At 42.0% G+C, this 20,282-nt stretch overlaps 1 protein-coding gene across 3 annotated transcripts in view; it reads right to left on the bottom strand.

Annotated features, from left to right (window-relative positions):
* Positions 1–20,282, bottom strand: part of NIBAN1 (niban apoptosis regulator 1) — a 172,131-nt gene that overhangs the window by 12,363 nt on the left and 139,486 nt on the right. For all 3 annotated transcript variants that reach the window (XM_032603338.1, XM_032603328.1, XM_032603346.1), the window contains 6 exons: positions 19,400–19,515; positions 13,271–13,375; positions 12,802–12,964; positions 6,278–6,465; positions 2,716–2,877; positions 1,022–1,132 (listed from right to left, as the gene is read on the bottom strand). In XM_032603338.1, the coding sequence (XP_032459229.1) occupies positions 1,022–1,132; positions 2,716–2,877; positions 6,278–6,465; positions 12,802–12,964; positions 13,271–13,375; positions 19,400–19,515 (845 nt within the window). The remainder of the gene's footprint in view (positions 1–1,021; positions 1,133–2,715; positions 2,878–6,277; positions 6,466–12,801; positions 12,965–13,270; positions 13,376–19,399; positions 19,516–20,282) is intronic.

Consider the following 20,282-nt stretch of genomic DNA (forward strand, 5'->3'; position numbering starts at 1 on the left):
CTCTAAGCTCACCACAGACTAGCCTATTGAGCTTACGTAAGTCATGTGATACCTTAGGAGGTCAGTTTCCTCATCTCTACAATGGAGACATATTCCAATGATCTCACAAGTTCTTGTGAGGATCAAATGAAACAGGTTTTAAAAAAAATTTATCTTGGCTGTGTTGGGTCTTCGTTGTTGCACACGGGCTTTCTCTAGTTGCGGCGAACGGGGCTACTCTTCGTTGTGGTGCGTGGGCTTCTCATTGCAGTGACTTCTCTTGTTGCAGAGCACGGGCTCTAGGCGCACGGGCTTCAGCAGTTGTGGCACGCGGGCTCAGTAGTTATGGCTCACAGGCTCTACAGCACAGGCTCAGTAGTTGCGGTGCAGGGGTTTAGCTGCTCTGCAGCATGTGGGATCTTCCTGGGCCAGGGATCGAACCTGTGTCCTCTGCGTTGGCAGGCGGATTCTTAACCACTGTGCCACCCGGGAAGTCCGGGTTGTTTTTAAAAAAGCTTAAAGATATGACCTATATATGTAAGCTCCTATTATTACAGCCATTTTAATATAAACTTTTGCATGAAGCACATTTAAAACAATTTCATAAAGCAGGTATCATGATGGTTAATTTAAATAGGTTTTACTATACTGTAAACTCCTCGAAGAAAGAGGGTGTGCCTTGCCTATTTTTATATTCCATGCAATACCTATCACAATCCTTTGCTTATAGTGGATAGCCAATAAATATCAAGTCCACTTGCTATGCAAGTAAGCCTGGACACCTCACTTCTGGCTGAGGAAGTGACAATGACGCTGAGGACCTGTGGTCCCTAAAGTAGCCACTAGATGGCAGAATAGGCATGAAAGTCGTGGGGGAACTGCTGCTAGGTCATAGTCACGGGTGTCTCAGGGAGGAAAGAGAAGGGGAAAGATTTTTAAAAGGCGGGGCAAGTGAAACAGAGAACTTGGTATTTTCCACTTCACGAAACAAATGGGTCACATTCTTGCTTCATGCTTCCCACAAATGAGAGAACAATTTTACCTTTAAGACTCGGAGCTTAACCTTCTCAATGGCGGCTGTGGTTTTGGAGGCCTCTCCTTGGAGATGTGGGGAAAGCAACTGCTCAAAAGTGAATACCGCATTCTCCATTAGCTAGAAACCAAAAGCAACACAGAAACAGACCGCAGTTACAGGCTGGGATCACTACCCTCTCCAAGTCTACATCAACTTGGAGAGAAGGAGACGATGACCACCAAAGATGGTCACTACCCTGTGGATGACCCAGGGCAACAGGTCCTCATCCCACTACATGGACTGTGAAATGCATAGGCCCATGGCCACAGTGGCATCAGTAAGAGGCTGGGAAGCACACACACACACACACATACCTATGCGTGTATGTACACAGGTATGTATCTTTTCTTCTCATCTCTTCTCCTTCCACCCTTAACTGGGAAACCCAAGACCATGAGGTTGAGGATATCATCATTTCCTGTGGTCATCCCTCTCCTGTGTTCTCTGGTGCCTGTGGTCAGGGCTTAATGAAATGAGGTGGCCCTTTAGTTCTGCACCTCCACTTTCAGATGGATGTAAACCATGCCAGCACATCTCTCGCTCCATTTTCCAGTCTCCCACCCTACTTCTCTTCCTTTCTCTGCCAGGTTGGGAAGGGAGGCAGCGTCAGAGCTCAGTGGAGACTGTGGCTGACATGCTCGTGGGTTAGGGAACGGAAGTAGTTCAGATTTCTTATTCTCTGCACTTGTGCCTGTACCTGTTTCACCCGGGTCCAGTACTATCAAAGGGACTTCAGTCAAACCGTTGACCAATTTTGTTCCTTGTCTGTCTTTAATCCCTCACAACTCAGAGGTTAGATAATAAAGTGTGCCACTTAATCCTGCCTATAAGTTTTAAGAAGAAAAATCTCCTTTCTTCCCCAAGCCTGTGATCTGAAAGCATCCAACACAATACCTTTCTCTCAGCGCTTTCAACGCTGTAGTGAATTTACCTAAGAATCTGTCTCACTATCAGCTCCCCAGAGTGGAATCTGGCACAGTGTCCAACCCACAGGAAGCTCCTTTCGAACATTTGTGAAGTAGAATTGTGCTCTTAATGGCTTCAATGATCACACCCTTCCTTCATTTAGAAAGCATTAGAATATGGAACGAGTTTGAGCTATTCACTCCTGCCCTGGAGAAAAAGTTCCTTGTGGGAAAAAAAGGAACCTATCAAGGAGACCCAAGAAATCCAAATTTAAAGCTCTGATTGACTGATTGATTGATTTACTTTTAACTAGGTTAGGGAATTGATTCAAGCCACTGGTTCTCCATCCTGGTTGCATATTAAAAGCAGTAGGGATGGGAGTGGAAGAAATTTTTTTTTAATTACCAAAAAGATAATATCAAAATCACTAGGAGTGTGGCCTAGACATCAGTATTTCTTAAAAGCTCCCAGATGATTCTAATCTGCATCCAACATTAATAGCACTGATTTGACAAATCAAGTAATTATCAATTAATGCTACTTTATTTCCCTGAGATATCTCTTCTTTACGATGCTCATCAACATGGAAGAAAGATGAGCCAGCTGGAACAGCACAAAATATGTCCTCACTCAACATGGTGACTAAAGAAGTGGGCCTCATTTCCCTGAGCTACACTAGTACACCTGTCTCATTTGCCGCACTCGTTTCTCTGCTCCCCCAACCTCATCCACGTGGATGACCTCACCGCCCCTACCTCTTGCATGTAGTTCTGCGTCCTCTGGACCACCAGATCGATGTGGGGGAATCTGAAGCGGCTCTTGAGATCCTGCAGGTGCTCCTGAAGCAGGTTGACTTTACTATAACAAGGTTCCATCTTCACGGAATCCAATGGAAGATTCATAAACCAGTCTAGATGCTGCATTTTGGTGAAGGGAAAAATTATACACCTTCAGACTTAGGAACTATATTACACGACTATTACATATTACACAAATTCTAAACAATCACACATGTTATTAGACTGAATCACTATATCTGCGACATCTTCATTGTCTTATTTCCGTTCTTGGATGGGTTCCTAGGGCAGCTCTATTGCTAGGATAGAGATTGGTAGAAGAACCAACTGGACAATTGAAGCTCCCAGGGCTGCATTCAGTGGGGCTCAGTCTTGTCAAGCTCTTGATGGACTCCAAGTACCCACTTCCAGAGCTCAGGAGTTCAGGAAGGCTCTTTGGCACATGGAACTGCTGTGAGCTCACAAGCCTCCAAAGCCTTCTTTAATGAGTGACATCCCTCTCAGAAAATCCCAGGGAGTTCAGGATGCCCCCTGGACTCTAAGAGTAAAGCCAGAGTCCCCACAGTTCTCTGAGGCTCTGTCAGTGCCCAAGGGCTTCCCTCTGCTAGTGGATGGGGAGGTGGGTGAGATAGGAAGAGGCCTAGCCTAGAAGAGGTATCCAGTTTTAAAACCTGAGGTCCCCCCTCCTCTAGTTTGTACAAGTGATAACTTGATCGATGAGGCCATATGACTTCCAGCAAGAGGACAGCAACTGACCTCATCCACTAAGGATCTCAAGTATTATCAACATAGTCTTACACTATGAGTGTTTTTGCCAACAGAATGCATCTTATTTTCCAAGCTTATTTAAAAGTAATTTAGGGGCTTCCCTGGTGGCGCAGTGGTTGGGAGTCTGCCTGCCGATGCAGGGGACGCGGGTTCGTGCCCCGGTCTGGGAGGATCCCACGTGCCGCGGAGCGGCTGGGCCCGTGAGCCATGGCCGCTGGGCCTGCGCGTCCGGAGCCTGTGCTCCGCAGTGGGAGAGGCCACAGCAGTGAGAGGCCCGCGTACCGCAAAAAAAAAAAAAAAAAAAAAAAAAAAAGTAATTTAAAAAATTGAATATTGCAGATCTAGAATAAACAGGAGGGTGGGTGGAGAAAGAGAAGACAGAAAGAAAGGTGCTGAAAATGGAGGCCTACGGAGAACTGGGGAGTAACACAGTAACAGGGTGATTGTGAATAATACAGGATGTGCTGTCTGAGTTTCAGGTCACAGAAAAGAGATAAATCTAGAGTTCTAGATTTCTCTAAACAAGAATTTAACAAGGGGACTTCCCTGGTGGCTCAGTGGTTAAAAATACGCCTGCCAATGCAGGGGACACGCCATGACTACTAAGCCTGCATTCTAGAGCCTGCGAGCCACAACTACTGAGCTTGCATGCCACAACTACTGAAGCCCATGCGCCTAGAGCCCGTGCTCTGCAATGAAGAGTAGCCCCCGCTCACCGCAACTAGAGAAAGCCCACGTGCAGCAACGAAGACCCAACACAGCCAAAATTAAATATTAATTAATTTAAAAAGATACAGAAACTTGGTTATTTATAAGAAAAAAAAAAGAATTTAACAAGGGTCCACTTTCATTGTGCTTGTAAAAGGAAAATATTACTCCCTTTAGAAGTGAGTTCTGGGGCTTCCCTGGTGGTGCAGTGGTTGGGAGTCTGCCTGCCGATGCAGGGGACACGGGTTTGTGCCCCGGTCCGGGAAGATCCCACATACCGCGGAGCGGCTGGGCCCGTGAGCCATGGCCGCTGGGCCTGTGCGTCCGGAGCCTGTGCTCCGTGACAGGGGAGGCCACAACAGTGAGAGGCCCGCGTACCGCAAAAAAAAAAAAAAAAAAAAAGTGAGTTCTGGAGAACCTCACTGAAGTAGAATTAATGACCAAAAGCATGCTGTCAAACTTGTCCCTTGACATATAATTTGTAATGTGTCTATTTTTTAAAATATCATTAAACAGACAGGAGAGGAAAAATCAATCGGTTACCACTTTGCTCCTGTAAGATTGGCAGAAGTTAAACAAGTGATTCCCTAATGCTGACAGGAATATAAAGGAGAAAGTCCTCTGCCATGTACAATTGGTAGAATTGTAAAATTTTAATTCCTTTTTTGGGAAGCAAATGGAAACATCAGTTAACATGAGAAATATTCCTACCTTTCAACCTAGCAATCCTGTCCTAGGCATCTATCCCATAGAAATAAAAGCATCAAAGTAAATGAATATATATAACAAGATTATTTATTGCAGCTTTGTTCATGGTGCTAGCAACATTTGGATGATTGAATAAATCATGGTGTATTCATACATGAAATATTATGTGGTTACTAAAAAAATTATTTAGAGCTAAAACAGTTAACTTAAAAATTGCTTCATGAGGTATTTTTGAATGAGAAAACTGAAAAGCAGAGCAGTACATATAATATAATCCCATTTTTCTAAGAGCAAACTACCTAAAAAAACATAGCCTACAAAATGTGTGTGTTTTATAGGCTATATGAGCATGGAGAAAAGCACAGAATAGCATATGCTAAGTTGTTAACACTAGTTGCTTGAGTGGAAGGAGGGGATATGGGGGGAGGTGGGAGAGTAAAGTTAAGTTCAAAAAAAGGCTACAATAAGAAACCTCAAAATATTTACAAATGATCTTGTTTATATACAATTTTGTGTATGTATGCATTAAAAAAAAAGAAAGGGAAAGAAACAGAGGTGTCTGGTTTTATCCACTGACTTGTAGGGATGTCTATCGTGATATGGCAAGTGTAAAACAAAGCTGCCCAGTTATGTCTGTCAGTGATTCTCAAATTTGAGGATCCATCAGGTCCTCTGGAGGTCTTGTGAAAACAGACTGCTGGGCCCTACCCCAGAGTTTCTGGTCTGGTAAATCATCAGTGGGGCAGCCATGTGATGATGATGATGCTGGTCCAAGGACCATACCTTGAGAAACATTGGTTTTTATTATGAGTCCGTACTTTTGGAAGCAGACAAACCAACAAACAGAATTTATATAAATGAGGATATACGTGTATATATTTGTATGAACAAGGGAGAAGCAGGTGAAAACACATACTAAGCTATTTATATTAGTTAATTCAGGGAATTGGAAGTGGAGAGGGCTTAGGAGTTGGGGGTGGACTAAAATTAGGTGGGTATGGGTGACGGTGATTAATTTTGCCTTTATATAAGTATTTTTGTATATTGTTTACCTATACAAGCATGTTATTATTTTTGCAACTTGAAAACCATTAATAAAGGAAAGCAGGTAGATAGATGGATGAATGGATGAATGAATAATGTGTTTGAATGAACCGCAGAAAGGCTAGATGAATAGATGGAAGGGGAGCTGAATGGAAGGAAGGAAAGAAGGAAGGAAGGGAGAGAGGGAGGGAGGGAGAGGGGGAGGAAAGAATGAATGAATGCAGATAAAGACCCACAAAAAGGCAGTCCCAGGCAGACAATTCACATTCCACTCCCTGGCTTCGTATCCTACCTCCTTTAGCTGGGCACTGTCTTTGGTGGTCTGAAAGTTCTGGCTAAGTTCATCCACTTCTTTTTCAAAGAGTGAGCGTACTTCACTGAATCCTGAGCTCACCGGTCCCATGAGCTCCTCCAGAATGGATGCCAGGAATGGTTGCACACTCTCTGCACAACTTCTCTCTGCTGGCTGAGCCACCATCGCTGAGGTAGGAAATAGTCAGAAAACTGTGAGTGATGGCAAAATTGGATTCAGAGGCACTGGAGCGGGGCCGGGCTGGACAGTGCCCCACAGAGCCCTTTAACAGCCAAGGCAAGCTCAAATGGGCAAGACAGACCAACACAGTGAGTCCTGTGCCAGCACTCACTAGAATGGAAAACCATCAAAGAGAATCTCTCTTTGAGAATTGGAACAAGGATAATCTCTCCCCTCCCCAAGATTACCTCTCCCCTGGATGAAATGCATTTTTCTGCTTGGTCCCTATGAATGTATAATGCCTATTACAAAAAAAAGAAAATGCCAATGACCCATGTATTTCCTATCAATCATCATCACTATAAATTCATAGTTTGTCTTCTAAAAACATAATTTATTAAGTTTTAATTCATTTTTCTAAGCATTAACCAGTCGATATAATTCAATTCCCCTCCCCGCTTATCCAGGGCCTTTTTAAAAGCTCAAGTACCATCTTTTTGTGGGGCAAATGGAAACAAATTCTAACTGGTTTGCCACCCCGCCTCCCATCCCCACCCCCAATTTTAAAACACATGCTATTTTTTCTGATAATACATAAACATAAAACATAAACATTTTTAAATGTTTAGATTTAATTTTATGTTTAGATTATATTTATATTAAATTTTATGTTTAGATTAATTCAATTTAATTTTAAATCTAAAAGCTTAGATTTAAACATAAACATTTTTATGTTTAAAAACATAAACATTTTTTGTGATAATCAAGGATGACATGCTTAGTGACAGAAACTTAGTACAGAAAATCATAAAGAGGGATTAAAAAAAAAATGTAACCATACTCTTACTTCCCAGAGGAAATACTGTCATTTGATTGATTGACTTATTTATTTATTTTTTTCAACATCTTTATTGGAGTATAATTGCTTTACAATGGTGTGTTTCTGCTTTATAACAAAGTGAATCAGTTATACATATACGTATGTTCCCATATTTCTTCCCTCTTGCGTCTCCCTCCCTCCCACCCTCCCTATCCCACTCCTCTAGGTGGTCACAAAGCACGGAACTGATCTCCCTGTGCTATGCGCTGCTTCCCACTAGCTATCTATTTTACGTTTGGTAGTGTATATATGTCCATGCCACTCTCTCACTCTGTCACAGCTTACCCTTCCTCCTCCCCATATCCTCAAGTCCATTCTCTAGTAGGTCTGTGTCTTTATTCCCATCTTGTCTCTAGGTTCTTCAAGACATTTTTTTTTTCTTAGATTCCATATATATGTGTTAGCATACGGTATTTGTCTTTCTCTTTCTGACTTACTTGACTCTGTATGACAGACTCTAGGTCCATCCACCTCACTAAAAATAACTCAATTTCTTTTCTTTTTATGGCTGAGTAATATTCCATTGTATATATGTGCCACATCTTCTTTATCCATTCATCTGTTGATGGACACTTAGCTTGCTTCCATGTCCTGGCTATTGTAAATAGAGCTGCAATGAACATTTTGGTACATGACTCTTTTTGAATTTTGGTTTTCTCAGGGTATATGCCCAGTACTGGGATTGCTGGGTGGTATGGTAGTTCTATTTGTAGTTTTTTAAGGAACCTCCATACTGTTCTCCATAGTGGCTGTACCAATTCACATTCCTACTAGCAGTGTAAGAGGGTTCCCTTTTCTCCACACCCTCTCCAGCATTTATTGTTTCTAGATTTTTTGATGATGGCCATTCTGACTGGTGTGAGATGATATCTCATTGTAGTTTTGATTTGCATTTCTCTAATGATTAATGATGTTGAGCATCCTTTCATGTGTTTGTTGGCAATCTGTATATCTTCTTTGGAGAAATGTCTATTTAGGTCTTCTGCCCATTTTTGGATGGGGTTGTTTGTTTTTTTTGTTATTGCACTGCATGAGCTGCTTGTAAATTTTGGAAATTAACCCTTTGTCAGTTGCTTCGTTTGCAAATATTTTCTCCCATTCTGAGGGTTGTCTTTTGGTCTTGTTTATGGTTTCCTTTGCTGTGCAAAAGCTTTGAAGTTTCATTAGGTCCCATTTGTTTATTTTTGTTTTTATTTCCATTTCTCTAGGAGGTGGGTCAAAAAGAGAAGCGTAGTAAAGATCCCGATTCAGTAAGTCTGGATACGACATGGAAATCTGCATTTATTTTTAAGTGCTAAGGTGATTCTCATGATTAACCAGGTTTGGAAGCAGCAATGCAGTAAAGGAAGTTTGAGTTGGAAGAGGCTTGAGCTCACTGTGTGGATGGAAGTCTAGCTTTGCGGAACTCTTTAAGTCACCTAACCTCATACGGGATCAAAGAAGTACAAACTCATCTCAGTGTCCAGGCCCTCATTTTACAGATGTGAAAAAGGGGGCCTGGAGATGTTAGTTGATTCAACCAAGGTCACGCCCTAATTTTCAGATCCAGAATTATAATTCAAATATATTTGTTTATTTTTATTGGCAAATAACTTGCTTATGGTGAGACAAATGGCCACATTCTTATTTCAATTTGCAGAAATATTTCACAGAGTTACAGAGGGTCAGACTGCCTCTTACTCTGAGAATCTGAGATGACCAATACTATTGATACTATGAGTAACTCACAAATATTTGAGATATAAAATATTAACCAGGTCATACAATTACTAGGGAAAAACCCCTTTCTATTGTATGACTCAAATATGAAACAATCTGACTCCTAAAAATAACTTACTTGATACCAAAATGCAAAATCGTTTGCCAGGAAGATAAATGAATTATTTATAAATTAACTCTGAGAGAAGAACTATTTGAAAAGTGTCTAATTGAAATTTCAGAATAATCATGAACACGGGTAATATACATAAAAGATTTAGCAGCTGGCTGATGTCCGCTGCTGCATGGGGGCAGAGAGAGGCACAGGGAGGGGTCGTGGAAGGCCATGCTCCTCTCTGCTTGATCCCCCCTTGCCTATGTACCACCATGTGCTCCAGCCCCCTCTCTGTGCCTTTATTCAGTGTTCCTTTCACCTGTGCCTTCCTTCCTCCACCTCTGCTTGTAAACATCCTACTCACCTCTTCAAGGCCAAGTTTTTTTTTTTTTTTTGCCGGTACGCGGGCCTCTCACTGTTGTGGCCTCTCCCGTTGCGGAGCACAGGCTCCGGATGCGCAGGCCCAGCGGCCACGGCTCACTGGGCCCAGCCGCTCTGCGGCATGTGGGATCCTCCCGGACCAGGGCACGAACCCGTGTCCCCTGCATCGGCAGGCAGACTCTCAACCACTGTGCCACCAGGGAAGCCCTCAAGGCCAAGTTTAAATTTCACCTACTCAGGACAGCCTAATGCCCGGAACCACCACACAGCTTCCTGAACTATGGTCTGCTGGTGTTTCCTTAATGATCGAATAAATTTTACATCCCACACAGGTATGCTCTGCTATTTCTCAAGGATGCAGAGGTGCTGCTGTAATGATTCATGTGTTGTGACACATTAATTCAAGAGCCATACATTAATTCAGTTGAGCAGAGTGATTAAGAGAGAAAATGCTGGGGCTGGGGGCTGGGTTTGTTCTGACTGTCACACTCTACCTTTGGAATCTCAGGCAAATTACTTAATCTCTACCTCAGTTTTCTCATCTGTAAAATGGGGATCATAAGAGTCATTACTCTGAGGGTTATGGTGAGGATTAAATGAGTTCACTGTGTTCAAAGTGCTCAGAACCCTATGTGACCCTCTGGAAGTACTCAGTAACTGTTAGCTTTTACTATACCTGTTAGCATTACCATTCTTTCCCATCAACTGACACAAAACAGTACTCTCATTGTGAGGAGCCCACACGGTTTTTTGAAGTCGAAATGGTTCCTGCTTGGGAACCGCTGTGCTCTCTGTTCTTGTCTCTTTTATGGCATTTATAATATTTTTCCTTCTGTTTCAGTATCTGTGACATGATTTTTATCCTCTTCTACTTGTAAAATCATGTCTTCTTCTTTGTCTCTTCAAAGACCTTGTATTCAGCAGGAGCAGAATAAATGCTTATTAAATGAGTCGGTATTTGTGGGGCAGAACTTAAGCCAGTTGCTTCACTCTCAAGAGTCATATGGGAAGAAATGGAGAGATTGCTACTTCAATACTCCCAAAGTTCTTTTCTTGAAATCCAAAGTCCTTTATCAATGCAGCCTGATGTGCAGTTTCTTGTTTTAAAGGGAGAGAACCAGAGGCCTGGTTACAATGTGTTTCTCATATTCCGTTTTAAAAAGACCTGATCGCGATTTCCTTCCAAGGCTTCCTTTAGGAAACAAACACTAGTCCAGGGCAGAATATTTTTCCATTTTATGTGAAATATACTGGAGCCACAGAGATTTAGGCAAGAGAGAAAGAGAGACCGGTTTAATTCAGGCCATGAGAATGGCCACTGTTAGGCTCAGCTCAGCTCCAGACAAACAAAATGTATCCGGGCACAGGAGTTGGGTGTTGGCAGTTTTAAGCTGTATAAAGCATTTCAATATACAGTCAACTCTAGATCTGTTGAGCTAATAAAGGAATAAGAGATCTGGATAATAGGAAACAGAAAACACTCTGAAATTAATTTATATCTGGTTTTAGAAGACATCACCTGAACAGATAAACAACAGATTCAGACACACACTCCTTTGCTCTAGTTATGCCTCCTCCAACCTCCTCTCAGGAGGACCTGTTAGAAGAGCCTGGAGCGAGCTGGGCTGCAGTATGAACAGGGCCTGAAGTGCAGAGGATAATCCACCAAGCAGAAAATCCCATTAGGTTCTAAGTCTCTTGAGCACAGGAACTGGGTCTTCCCTGTTCACTGCTAAAGCTCCATCGCCTTGCTCGGAAAGCACTTAGTGACTATATTTTGAATGAATGAGTAAGTGAATAATTTGAAAACTGACTATATAAGAAGATTGCTGATATACAATCGCAGGTGAGCCGGCGTGCTTTCCCTCTGAAATGATGTTCAGTGTGGTGTGCTTTTTGGGATGTAGGAATGCAGAACCATAGAATTTTATCCTGTAGGATTCCTCAGAGGTCATCTAAGTTCTCTTGTGTGGAAACACGCAAACTTCTTTCTTTCAAGGGCCAGATACTGAACATTTTCAGCTTTGCCGTCCCTAAGGTCTCAGTTCCAATGACTCAACAGTGCCTTTGTAGCATGAAAGCAGCCTCAGCCAGTACACAAATGAGTGGGCACAGCTGTCTTCCAATAAAATGCTATTTACAAAAATAGGCGGCAGGCCAGCTTTGGCCCAAGGGCCACAGTTTGCTGACCCCAATCTCATGGGCCCTCCCATGTGATTTCAGAGGAGGATACTGAGGCACATAGAAGTCGAGTGACCTCCCTGAGCACACATGACCATCTACCATTAGAGCTGGGACTATAGACGGTTCCCTACTTAGGACGGTTTGACTTAACGATTTTTCAAGTTTACAGTGGTGTGAAAGCAATAGGCGTTCAGCAGAAACTGTACCTCAAATTTTGAATTTTGATCTTTTCTGGGGCTAGTGATAAGCAGTAAGATTCTCTCTCACGATGCTGGGCAGTGTCAGCAGCCGCAATTCCCCATCAGCCACCGCATCACGAGGGTAAACAACCGATACACTGACGGCTATTCTGTACCCAGACAACCTTCTGTTTTTCATCTTTGGTACAGTATTCAATAAATTAAGTGAGATACTCAACACTTTATTATAAAAGAGACTTTGTGTTAGATGATTTTTCCCAACTGTAGGCTAATATAAGTGTTCTGAGCGTGTTTAAGGTAACTATGCTAAGCTATGGTATTTGGTAGGTTAGATGTACTAAATGCATTTTCAACTTATGATGGGTTTATTGGCATGTAACCCCATCATAAGTGGAGGAAGATCTGTAGGATCCAGATTTATTGACTCTAAGCCCAAAGTCTTTTTCTTGTTAAAGGAAAATCCATTATTCACTGATTCAAATATTCACTGTGAGTCTGCATATACCAGGCATGGTACTAGGCACTGGGAATACCTGAGTGAACCAGCGCAGCATGGCCCTGCTCTTCGAGAGCTTACAGCAGGGAGAGGGCAGGAGCAGAGCCATTACAATTTGGTATGAGAAGTGCTACAACGGGAGCGGTGCAGGATCAGGATACACAGGCACCACTACAAGGCAAGCAGCAACGTTTCCTCCACCCTGTGTCCTTGAAGTTTCCATGCGGAGGCCCTTCAGAGCACCACCAGCACGCTCCTATTTCAAGTGTTATCATCTCCTTCCAAGTCCCTCATGTAATTCTCCTCTAAAACTAGGAATTCTCACTATGTGATGGAGCCTTAGATACACAGCTTATTTAGTTTGTAGGAGCATGGATTATCTCCACTGACCTTTGATCTTTCCAATTAAAAAGTTCTTTGAGTTCACAATCTGATCCATGTCTGAACGGATGGTGCCTTCCAGGCCTTTTGTCAGAGCCCTGCATTCCTCCTTCAATGCACTTAATCCTTCTGAAACTTGATGCTGAACCAGGTTGTAGGCCTCTTCGAGGAGCTGCAACAGAGAACAACACATAAATTGGGGCTCTGTCGTGCGTCAGCACCTGAGGGAGTCAAGTAGAGGCGGGTGGGTTAATCGCAGACAATCGCAACATAAACAAAACTGCACACACACTCTAATTTGCCTTTCAAAGTTTGAGTCTGTTTGGATTAGTCCTCATGTAAGTGAGACTGAGCAGACTGGGCAGTTCTCCACCCAGGGAAGGAATTACATATTAAAAAAAAAAAAAAAACCTAAAAAGAGAAGGGAAAGGCATGTTCATTTTGAGTGGCACAGCTGCAGGGCAAAATCATCGCTTACACCGAACCAGGCCCTCTTTCTGTCGTTCTTCTTCCCCTTCATTTTAGGCAGGATGTCTGTCTGAAGGGTTGGCATGAGCTCCTCCATTACCAGGTTACTCAGGATCTGTCAAGAGGAAGACAGCCTCAGAGCTGGTTTAGTTGGTGACGCCTAAATCTCAGCATCAGGCTAACCGAAGGTGTCATGACTGGCCAACCCCGTCCTGGCTACATGAAATCTGTTAGGTTGATAGTTTAACTCTGGGTCTGAGGCCACAGAAATCTCTAGGAAGACAATCCTAGACGGTAAACGTTCTTAAATATCTGCAAGGAACAGTCACGCCTGTTGACATTTTCCCATTGGAAAGGACAAATTCCTCAGTTCAAACTTCTACTAGTCAAACTAGAAGAATCTAGCCCATTTAGGATAAGAGGGGGAACTTCCATTATAGATAAGGGTATCCTTAGCAAAACTGTGAAGGGGGTCAGGCTTGGTTTTGGTGGCTTGAGTTCTTGTCTGTATCCCCTGAGACCGTCATTTCCCCTGGAGCTTTCTTGGGATCTAAGCGTCTTCATGCTCTTTGTGTCTACTGCACCCTGAATCCCACCTCCATCTTCTTTAAAGTTTAGAAAAAGAAGGGAATAACAAATACTTTGGAACAACTGGACATTGGTGGGATGAGTAGAATATAGGCGAGGGTTGTCTACAGTTTTCAGGGTGTTTTTAAAAAAATATTGCTCCCAAGTCTTTCCTAAAATGCTGAGGTGAAGCAGCATTTTTGAGGAGTTTAAGAGGAACTTGACATGTGCAAACTCCATAGAAATCAGCAAGTCCAAAAATTAGGTTCAAGTACATCATCAATAATTCATGAACCTCATCTTGCCCAGTGGAGTAAATTCTTGTTTGGAACACATCTGCCCAAGAGTGATGGAAGTGTTGGCATGGGGAGAGTGAGCTGAGAGAGTAAGGACACTGAAGCCAGAACTTCAAATCAATGGGAAATATTGTCTTAGTTTAAAAGTATTAAATTCAAGAATCATAATAATTGTCCAAATTCATCCTTTTGCAGAGATTGGCTTGAATCTGAACATGAGTGTGAAAGGGATTTGAAAGATGAAAACATTATACCGTCCAAAGAAAAAGAACATTCCATCTGGGTGGGCTTATAGTTTTCTTTTAGTCTTTCCCATACAATGCTCCAAGAAATTTGGTTCTATTTTATAACTTAAGGGATTGGAAAGGAAATATGTCTGGAAAAAAAAATGAGGGGGATGGGAGCGCGTTGAAAGTGGGGGTGGGGGGGTGGGGTGGGGGGTGGGGGTTGGTGATGGGAGAATAGCTCTGGGGCAGGCAGAGGCCAACTCTGTCTCATCCCAACAGCTCTTCCTCCTGTAAACGTCAGCCCCACCACATCCTGACCTTGTGAGGATCCTCACCTGCCCAGGATCTGCTCTGAGATTCCTTACCTTGGTCAGCCCTCCATGAGCAGGGTCCAAAGCCCTGGGGCTATCGAAAAGAAAGTAGCTAATCTAATAAAACCAATCGTACTAATGAAGGAGTTTCCCCAACCTTCCCTCTTCAGAATAGAATCCACTGAGTTTTACCATAAGGAACCTAAAGATATCTCTCGTGCTTTAAAAACGGGGGTGGGGGGTGGGGGGTGTAAATTTAATTGCTGGGATTTAACTGGGAGATTTAAAAATTCCACCACACATGTACGAAACCAGACCCAGCATTAGGTTGATCGAAACCAAGAAACGCAGGCCCGCTCCCTGAAGGCCACACCACCTGTTACCTTCCAGATGCTGCAGCTGTGAGGAAGGTGTGAGGCCCAGAGAGACTGCCCTCCTTCCTGAGGCTGGCCCCATGGTCTGATCAGGCTGTTGGCCTTGTGCCCTTTGTGTTACTCAGCAACCATGGGTGAAAGAATCCATTTAAATGGGTCGCATCCAAGGTGATTAGACAAAAGACAACCTATGGACAAGGCCTAAAAAAATGTGGATAGTCTTCCGATCTTGAAACCACTGTGATCTGTGGGAATTTTGAACTGTTCTCTTGGCCCATCTGGTTAATTTAAAGGCAAATAATAAGTATGCCACATAGCTTGTACTTACATTTTACAAAATGCTTTCCCTCATGACTTCATTTGATACATTTTTTATTAAGTAGAAAATATATTGATGCTTTTACTGGTGTACAAATATTTTCACCTTAATAGTCTGTCAGGCAAGTTATTCTAAGATATTTGCTTTGCCTAGACACTTGCCTAAAATAACCATCACCACGAAGGCATGCCATACTAGCTGTGTGAGTCATTACTAGGAAGATAATAATGTAACAATGCTGAAAATCTTCTGAATACAGTCCCCTAGGACTGTGTTATGATGAAGTTCTTAGCAGACATGAAAAAATGCAAATAAATTCAGTGCTTTAAACAAAAGATGTCATATTCTCAAACTCAGTTATGCTATGCCCTTTTCTTTAACTACTTGGTAGCTTCTTTGGGGCGCTGACCTCTTTTTTCTGTGGGTCGTAGGACAGACACTGCTTCAGCTCCATGTGCAAGTGGTTACAGTGAAGCTTACCCTCACCAGGCCCCACACAGTAAAGTCTTGAAAGTTATTTCCTTTTACCAGCTTCTTAAAGGATCACCTGACATGGCTCAAAACGCGTATCTTTCACAGACTGGCTTTGTGACGTGGGCCAACTTCTCTGAATGTTCTTTCTCTCGCCTGGAGGGTACTGGACAAATTATCCTGAAATGCCTTTCCAGTGCCCACACCTGATGAGTCTGTGATTTCACCAAAGAAACTTAGATTCCTGGGGGAGCAAAACTTCATATTGGGTCACTTGATAACTCCAGATTTTACTGATTTCTTCTCTGGTTTTTGTTTTGTTTTGTTTTCCCCTTTAAGGTACTTTTTTTATACAGCAAAATTAACACCTTCCTGTGACTGCTTTGTGCTAATGCTTTATGATGTCCATATATGAACAGACCCACATATGTACCCACACACACTGCTAAGGCTGCCTTGTTCTCTGGATGTTTCTAGGTATGTCTTGCCTCACCACGATGGCAATGGATGAGTCATTTCATTCTTTTACACTTTAGAGCAATTCACACCTATCAGCCCAAACTAAAGAGCAGAAAGTCAACAAAAGAAAACAAACTCAATACTTAACTCCCAGAAAGGACTTAGTACCTGCTTTCAATGCAATCGTGAAGGAATGTGAGCTGATGTGAGATTTCAAATGAAAGAAAAAATCAAGTACCCTGGCTAAACTCAAGGAGCTAAATAACTGTTTAACTTGGTATAGCCCCATGGTTGATGTTGATCTTTCACTGCACCAGAAGTCGGAAGCCATCATTTGCTTTGCCAGTTATCCACTTAGTATGTGACCAAAACAATCAGCTCCACAAGGCAAGGACCATGCTGCCTTGTCCACCTCTGGTTCACTAGCACCCAGCATACTGCCTGGAATACAGCAGCTCAATAAATAATTGTTGAATGAATAAAACTGAGCAAGTCACTTAATCGCTCTATTCTTCCCTCAGTTTTCTCATTTACAAAATGGAAATAATAACTGCTCTACATATCTCATGAGATTGATAAAACGAACAGAGTTAGGATTTGAACATAAAAAGTACCATACAATGGCATTTTAATACTGGTATATCTATTAAATATGCATGTTTATATAACAGGCCAATCAATGGCAAGTGGTTCAGCCTCCCCTATGCTTTCATTTTTCTTTTTGGCATAAATATGGCTAGTCCTTAATCCTCTCAGATGTATAAATGGATGTGCTTCCTCCAAATATCAGAAACCAAGAATTGATTAAAGTTCTTGAGTAAGTCTCAGGATGGGAAATAAATGAGTTTAGAATCCACCAAAAAAAAAAAGAAAAAGAAAATAAACAAACGGGACCTAATGAAACTTCAAAGCTTTTGCACAGCAAAGGAAACCATAAACAAGACCAAAAGACAACCCTCAGAATGGGAGAAAATATTTGCAAACGAAGCAACTGACAAAGGATTAATCTCCAAAATTTACAAGCAGCTCATGCAGCTCAGTATCATAAAAACAAACAACCCAATCCAAAAATGGGCAGAAGACTTAAATAGACATTTCTCCAAAGAAGATATACAGATTGCCAACAAACACGTGAAAGGATGCTCAACATCACTAATCATTAGAGAAATGCAAATCAAAACAATGAGGTATCATCTCACACCAATCAGAATGGCCATGATCAAAAAGTCTACAAATAAATGCTGGAGAGGGTGTGGAGAAAAGGGAACCCTCTTGCACTGCTGGTGGGAAATGTAAATTGATACAACCACTATGGAGAACAGTATGGAGGTTCCTTAAAAAACTAAAAATAGAACTACCATATGACCCAGCAATCCCACTACTGGGCATATACCCTGAGAAAACCATAATTCAAAAAGAGTCACGTACCACAATGTTCATTGCAGCTCTATTTACAATAGCCAGGACATGGAAGCAACCTAAGTGTCCATTGACAGATGAATGGATAAAGAAGATGAGGCACATATAGACAATGGAATATTACTCAGCCATAAAAAGAAATGGAATTGAGTTATTTGCAGTGAGGTGGATGGACCTGGAGTCTGTCATACAGAGTCAAGTAAGTCAGAAAGAGAAAAATAAATACCGTATGCTAACACATATATATGGAATCTAAAAAAAAAAAAAAAAAAAAAAAGGTTCTGAAGAACCTAGAGGCAGGATGGGAATAAAGACGCAGACCTACTAGAGAATGGACTTGAGGACACAGGGAGGGGGAAGGGTAAGCTGGGACGAAGTAAGAGAGTGGCATGGACATAGATACACTACCAAACGTAAAGTAGATAGCTAGTGGGAAGCAGCCACATAGCACAGGGAGATCAGCTCGGTGCTTTGTGACCACCTAAAGGGGTGGGATAGGGAGGGTGGGAGGGAGACGCAAGAGGGAGGAGATATGGGGACATATGTATATGTATAACTGATTCACTTTGTTATAAAGCAGAAACTAACACACCACTGTAGAGCAGTTATACTCCAATAATGATGTTAAAAAAAGAAAAAGAAAAAGGAAGAAGAAGAAAAAGAAGGGGGAGAAGGAGGAGGAGAAGATTCTGAGTCATATGGTAAAACAGTAAAGAACAGCCCACTACCATGAGAAAATGATTTTGGCTTTAGATGTTTAATGACCATACAAAGACAAGACACCATCTGGCATCTCCCAAATATTGTTCCCTAATAACAAATTTCACACTTGCTATTCTGGGATATGAGGGGAAATTAAAGAATAGCATTCTTGGACCCTGTATGCCTTTAATTAAATAATGCCCATACCCAGCCTCCTCTTCCTGGCTGAATCAGCTGTGTGATTGGTGTCCTTATGGAGGATGAGGTCACATCATGAAATACAGTCTCCTTGGAGATTGTAACAAAGTGCCTGGTACCAAACCAACCAAGACACTTAGCCTATGACTGACATTTAATCAGGGTCTTGGAAAATTATACTGGACCACAGGGAATAGAGTACCAGAAAAGGTAAATGGAACATAGAAAACTACCTAATGCTTTCAAAATTTGTTTCCTTTAATTACTTCCTTTATAAATCATTCCATAGATAAAGACAGCTATTTGCCAAATACTTTTCCAACAACATCTCATTTAATTCTCACAACCCTGCAACACAAACATTGTCATTCCTATTTTTTTCAGAGGAGTAACCTGAGACTAAAAGTGGTTAAATAAGGTTGGCAGGCTTTAACCCAAGTCTTCTGACCTAAAGCCCCACCACACACTTTGCACTATGCCACACTGCTCACATTTGCTTCTAGTCTGGAAGCATGAGGTCATTTGAGAGAATATGCATTTTCCAGAAAGAAACTGGAAGTAGCTCTTCCATTGCAGTTGCAGTATTTTGGGCTGCCCTATTTAATGTCTGGTCTGGAGGTCTTTAGAGAAGGTGTCCAATAGTTTGCTGACTAAACGCTTCTAGACAATGAGAGAAATGGCCTTTGGAACCACATCTTCCATGCTTGCAACTTTTTAAATTTGCTTATTTATTATGACCCTGACCTCCTACCACTCAGATGGAGAATAGGATCCAAAAGTCTGAGCCCCATGTTACCTGGACTTCATCCCCAGTGATCATTTCCCACGAGCCATAGTGTCCCTTCTCCTGTCGGAAGAATTGCACAGCTTCTAAAAAGGCTTGGACTTCAAATGTCGTCTGCTTCATGTAATCTAAAAGAAAGAGGCAAGGGCATTTAGCAAACAAAACCACTTTATTTTACATTTTGCCATGGTCCAGAGACCTAGCATTACCTGAATATTACAAGGGATAGAATTATGAGACACAAAAAAGTTAAGCAAGTACTGAATTCCAAATTCATTTGCAGGTGTATATCACATGACTTGCTCACTCTACCAGCTGATTAATTCTATGAGTTACTAGACATGCTGGTTATGACCAGAGCAAATCTATCCCCCTTTATCTCTCTTGTATTTCCCTCAGACACCCAGGCACTTAGTGGCTTTATGCCACCAACTATAACACCTCAGTAAGGCAGACTATTCCTCAAAGTGCCTCATGTACCCAAGGTATCCCCTCCCAGTTTCCCAAATAAAACTCCAATTTCTCTGTGACCTGATATCAACTTTCTGTCAAAAGGACATCAATATAATAGGCTGATTTATACAAATGAAGGATAATAATTGCTAACACATATAGCAAGATACTGTTCTTCTAAGCATGTTACATATTTCATTGAAACCTCACAGAAACCTCTGAGGTGAGTATTATCATCTCCAGCTTGTAGATGAGGAGACTATAGCACAGGAAGCACAGAAAGGTGAATTAATTGCCAAAGGTCATATACCAATAAGGGTATGAACTCAGATAGTTTGACCCAAGAGCCTGCTTCTAAGCACTACGCTATACTACCTCACATACTAGTTTTTTGATTTCCCTTTCCAAACATATTGGATTTTAAAAGGTGTTTTATCTGAGA

The sequence above is a fragment of the Phocoena sinus genome, chromosome 1 (assembly GCF_008692025.1).
Source record: "Phocoena sinus isolate mPhoSin1 chromosome 1, mPhoSin1.pri, whole genome shotgun sequence".
Lineage (NCBI taxonomy): Eukaryota > Metazoa > Chordata > Mammalia > Artiodactyla > Phocoenidae > Phocoena > Phocoena sinus.